The sequence below is a fragment of the Vitis vinifera genome, chromosome 18 (assembly GCF_030704535.1).
Source record: "Vitis vinifera cultivar Pinot Noir 40024 chromosome 18, ASM3070453v1".
Lineage (NCBI taxonomy): Eukaryota > Viridiplantae > Streptophyta > Magnoliopsida > Vitales > Vitaceae > Vitis > Vitis vinifera.
The window spans coordinates 30,673,588-30,679,455 of NC_081822.1; the positions used below are offsets into that span (position 1 = coordinate 30,673,588).

Below are 5,868 nucleotides of genomic sequence, written 5' to 3' on the forward strand. Positions count from 1 at the left end.
TACTCAAAGATAATGCATTTAATGTGACATCATAACTCAAAGATGATGTTAATGCAACACCCTATCATTACTAGAAATATATGGTGTCACTTCCGAATGAGTCACCATTTATTTACTTTGGTGTCACTTCCAAATACGTCACCAATTGGTACCCTCTATGGTGTTAGTGAAGAAGGTGACGCTATGTTGTAGTGACACCCTATGTTTATGGTGACTTGTTATAAATGTCACCATGTATTTTTTTCTTTGTAGTGAAAGATGATTTCAATATAAAAATAGTTTATTAAGTGAACACTAAATTCATTTTGACTAAACTATTTAAATTAAATTGATATGGAGTTCGTCTTCTTAGGAATTATATATCATAAAATAAGTCAAATTTTATTGTGAACGGGTCCCTCACAGCATGAGTAGGTCTAGACAACCTAGTCACTAATAAGCGAAGGATTAACGTAAATGCTATTAGCAATTCAATCGGCCAACTTGCATCCTTGATCATGCTTCCAGATGTCGGCCAACTTGGCAAGGGCAGTAGTGGATGAGCCCTCCTCTCTCCAAGCTTCCACCGCCATCTCTCTGGTCTTATTAATTCTCTCTCTCAGATCTCTCCCCTCTTCAGAATCCATCAACCCTTTGAGTCGCCTCTCCAACTCAGCCCCACTCACAAACCTGTCACCATCTCTCTGCTCCACACCAATGGCCATCTTCATATTCTCGACCAAAACAGCCTTATTCAGGTGTTGTTCGGCGTGGAGAGGCCATGCCACCATTGGCACTCCCGCAGACACCGCTTCCAACACCGAGTTCCACCCGCAATGAGTCACGAATCCACCCACTGATTGGTGTCTGAGCACTGCCACTTGTGGCACCCACGACTTCACCACCATTCCCCTATCCTTGGTTCTATCCAAAAAGCCTTCTGGCATGATATCGTCCAAATCGAAATCGTCCCACACCACAATTTCATCTCTGATTTCCTTCCTTTTTTCATCCGCTGGTGGACTCTTCACAGCCCACAGAAATCTCTCCCCGCTTCTCTCCAACCCATTAGCTATCTCCTTCACCTGCTCCCTAGAGAACGATCCACGGCTCCCAAAACACAGGAACACAACACTCCTACTCGGCTGCTGGTCCAGCCATGACAAGCAGTCATGCTTATGAGTTGGAGCATCTTCACCAGCATCTGCAATCAACGGTCCAATGCAATAAACAGATGGACTTGGTCCATCGGTAACGCATTCCCCATTTGTAATAGCCATAAGGGCTACTGGCTCAAGGCCATCAAACGTATTGGTCAAAACCCCATCACATTTTCGTAGATCCAGTGAGAACTGTAGCGATTGGTGATAACTCCGGTCCTCTCGGTCGAGCAGTGGTTCTATCATGTGAGTAGCTAGCAGTGGAGGCAATCCAGGAATGTGAAAAACAGTGGTGGGGAGATCTTTGAAGCTCTTGGTGGTCTGTTTGTGAATTGTTGGCAAGTAGAGGATGGCAGCGAGAGCAGCAGCAGAAAAAGCAGTGAAGAAATAAGTGGGAATTCCAAGGCCACGAGCCAAGGGAAAAGCTGAAGTGCAGAAAGAGTCAAGTATAACAGCCCGAATGGAAGAAGCTTCAGAGAGCTGCTGGAGAGATTGGGGAACATTATAATCATTGAGACTCAGGAACTCGAACATGTTGGCCAGGCGACTAAGAGTTGGAGATGCGGTGAATGGGAGATAAGGGAAGCGGTGGAAGGAGATGGAAGAGGTGGTTTGGGAGATTCGATCGATGTAAGAGGTGGTGGCCGGAGAGTCAAAAGGGCCAGTTGTGAGGAGAACGATAATGGAGAATTCGCAGTCATAGCGGCTAAGAATGAGCTTACCAAGCTCTACCATGGACACCAAGTGGCCAATGCCTGGAGCGGGGTAAAGGACTATTGCATCCTTCATTTTTGGTAGCTTGGATTCTTTGAGATCTGCAGATGAAGTCAATGCTAAAGATGCTATAAATATACGATGTGGATTGTGCAGAGTGACAGAGTAGTATATGGCAATGGGCCATGGCAACAGTGTGCCATCTACTCCTCTGAAAATTCATTCACGGCTTCACCTCCATTTAAGGCAATTGCATCATTTTTCACATCTCTAAATATTAAAAGAACTTTTTCAAGTGGTGCGTACAAGCAGGAAGCAGCCCACAGGGATATATATGCAAGGAAATCCTAGCAACTACCAGTCAACCACACAATTTGATGATTGGTTTGTTTTAGATGTTGCCTAGACCTTTTTTATACTAATTTTAGAAATCGTTTTCAATTTTTTTAATATTTAATATTTTTTAATAATGACTTTGACTCTAAAAGCAATGAAAATCCTAGCTACTAGTCAGTCACACAATTAGGTGACTAGGTACCATTAGAGAGTTTTTTTTTCTAAAGCTTACCCATCTCCGTAACATCTCACCAAACCTTGATAAATTAATAATCACAATTAAATAATATATTTTTTCCGGGTCTTAATTTAGAACCAATAAGTTAAATTAATAATTTGATAAATGTACAAGATAACACATTAATATCACAATATATGTATATTTTCATATGAATTCCACTTACCATATAAATTAATAATTTCCTAACATAAAGCAATATCCATATGATTTGTTGTTGGAAGGACTTTTGCAAGATATGTGTCTTTGCAAAAAAAGAAAAAAAAAATATGTATATTTAAAAAAAATGCAATGTTATATTTCTACCTTAAAAATACTATCTTACTAACTTCATGAAACAAAATACAAGAAAAATTGTTATTTCGTAATACAAAATATTTAATTCACTTAATTATAATAAAATGATATTAAATATAATAAGGGATACTTTAATAAATTAATAATTTATCAATTAATCAATAAATTATTAATTAATATTTTCTTAATTACTAGATTTTCCTTGCTCTCCAGGTTATTAATTTATCGAGAGTTAATAATATATATAATGATAAATATTATTTTATATTAAAATTTAATAAAACTTTGGTATAATTTGGATGTATTTCTTGTTTTTTATTTTTAAAAATAGAAAAGACTAATTTTTATATAAATGGTTTTTAAAAGTCATTACCTTTGCACGATACCTCTTAAACCCTTGTTTTACATTTTATATATGATTTACTATCATTTTATAATTTTAATATAAGTAAAAGTTAATTACAATATTAATAAGAGTAAAACATAAACATAAAATAAAATGAAGAAATAAAATCAAACTAAAAATAAATCCAAATTGTAGAAAATGTTGTTTTTTTATTGAAAAATCCATCATTTTGTCAATAATAAAGTATGAAATAAAAAAAATGGAAAAAAAATTGAAAGTAAAAATTTTTTAAATGTAGAAAATATTAATTTCTACTCAAAATTACTTATTATATGAATCGAAAATATAAAGATAAAATAAAAATAAATTAAATAGAAATACAACTAAAAACCCATCTACATTGAAATCCAATTGCTATGTGAACCACAAGATATGTAGAATAGGGAAAATAAAAATAAAACTAAAAACCATGAATATATACATCCACTTCTTTTTTGCATTTCTTCTTATATATTTTCTTTATATTAGATTCTTTTATGGTTGTTTTATTTTAATTAAGAAACATAACATTGAAAATAAAATACTAGATATAACAATTAATTTTAAAATATATTTAAAAATATTAAAAATATGTTAAAAATATTTTAAGTTTATAGACAGACTTTTGTTCTACAAAAATCAAATATTCAAAAATTATTTTTTAAAATGGTTACCAAATATGTCTCTAATTTTTTTTTTCAAAAACACTTTTAAACTAAAACCGTTTCCATAATTACTACCAAATGAATTCCTATCATCTTATTTGGTTGATCATAATCATATCGTTTGAAAAAGATTAAGCAAAGAGGTTAAATAAATTAAACATCTCCAAAACCTTTAAATAAGTTGTGTATTCCAACCTGAACATGTGCTATATATTTATTAAATAAATTATATGGCCTGGTTAACATAGATATGACATGACATATAAACAAAATAATGCTAATCCAAACCCATTAATTTAATATTATTTTCTAGTTATATTCATGAATGATGTTAAATTTAATTTGTTACTATCAAATATTTCTAATATTTATGATTTTTTATTACACACTTTTAATTAATTTTCTATTTTTAAAAATAAAAGATAATAATAACTTCCTCATAATTTGTATGAACTTACCTTATATTTATAAAAACAATTTTTAGAAATAATTTTTTTAAACAGTTTTAAAAAATTATTATTGTTTTATAAGATAGATTTTCAAGAGATATTACATTTTATATATAAATTACTATCATTATCTATTTTTCAAACCACAGAAGAAAATATAAGAACAGTATTTACAATAGGCCTGTGTTGTCTGATTGTTCCCTGGATGGCATGAACACTCGTAAGAGTTTGGTATGCTGTCCTGCCAAAATGGTCCCTAACTTTTAGTTGTGTAGTTGGCTGGTGGATTTATGAATGGAGTTGCTGATCTTCTAGCTGCTTTTTGATGACAATAACCGCAGGTTGTTGTATTTTAACTTCATATAATTAATGTGAGAGACATTTTCATATGGTAAAATGGATGCAATTACCTTAAAAACTTTATCTGAAACCATGGATTGGTTCAACTACCAATTTTTTTAAAACTTGTATTTACGGGATTTGGGCTCAATATCCATATCATGTTCTTTTAATACCCTTTCTCATATGTTGAAGTCAATAAACATAATTTGGATTCATATTCAACAAGTAAATAAAGGAAATACAAATTGTCGTCAAAATAATCTTTAATACCAGATTAAACTACCAATTTTCTTAAAAGTCCAAGTTTTTAGAATTTTGATTCAATATACAGATCATGTTCCTTTAACATATTAATCATGGAAGCAATAGGAGAAGTCAAATTTGAGCTTCTAAAAATTTTCTACATTTTTTAAATTCACTTTTTACTTTCAAATATATATATTTTTAATTTTCATACTTTATTATTGACCAAATGATGAATTTTGAATAAAAACCAACATTTTCTATAATTTGAATTTATTTTTAGCTTTATTTTATCTCTTCATTTTATTTTATATTTATATTTTACTCTTATTAATATGATAATTAACTTTTAATTATATTAAAAATATAAAATGATAGTAAATTATATATAAATTTAAGAAAGGGTTTAAAAATGATTTTACAAAGATAATGACTTTTAAAAACTATTTATACAAAAGTTACTTTTTTTTAAATAAACAAAAAATAAGAAGTATATCCAAACTAAGCTAAAGTTTTAATTAAATTTTAATATATATAAATTAATAACCTTGAGAGAAAGGAAAATTTATTAATTAAGAAAATATTATTAATAATTTTTTTATTAATTGATAAATTATTAATTTATCAAAGTATCCCTTCTTTTTTCAAAATATTGTATCTAATATTGTTTTACAAACTAACTATTTTTCATGTATTTTGTTTAAATAAATAAAATTCATGAATCTAATTATTTTTCAAAGAAGTATTTTTTTTCCCAAAAATATAACATTACAAATTTAAATAAGCAACAAATGACGCATATTTTACAAAAGTCTCCTAGACAAATCATATGGATTTAGCTGCATGTTAAGAATTTATTAATTTATATATATGGTAAGTGGAATCTATTTGAAATTATACATATTTTTCTATTATGTATTATCTTATAAGTTTATTGAATTATTAATTTATCGCAACTTGAAAAAGTTGTTTTAATATTTAGAGATGAATGAATTTTCAAAGGAGCAGATGGGCACGTTGTCGCCATCTACCATCATGTCGCTCCACAATCCACATCATA

At 30.2% G+C, this 5,868-nt stretch overlaps 1 protein-coding gene across 1 annotated transcript; it reads right to left on the reverse strand.

Annotated features, from left to right (window-relative positions):
* Positions 1–362: 362 nt before the first annotated feature.
* LOC100247819 (anthocyanidin 5,3-O-glucosyltransferase-like) lies at positions 363–2,096 on the reverse strand. Its single transcript, XM_002266313.5, has one exon. The coding sequence runs from the start codon at positions 1,926–1,928 to the stop codon at positions 471–473; it is 1,458 nt and encodes a 485-aa protein (XP_002266349.1). The 5' UTR covers positions 1,929–2,096; the 3' UTR covers positions 363–470.
* Positions 2,097–5,868: the final 3,772 nt, after the last annotated feature.

Coding starts and splice junctions, on each gene's coding strand:
- LOC100247819 (XM_002266313.5), bottom strand. CDS start 1,928: ATGAAGGATGCAATAGTCCTTTACCCCGCTCCAGGCATTGGCCACTTG.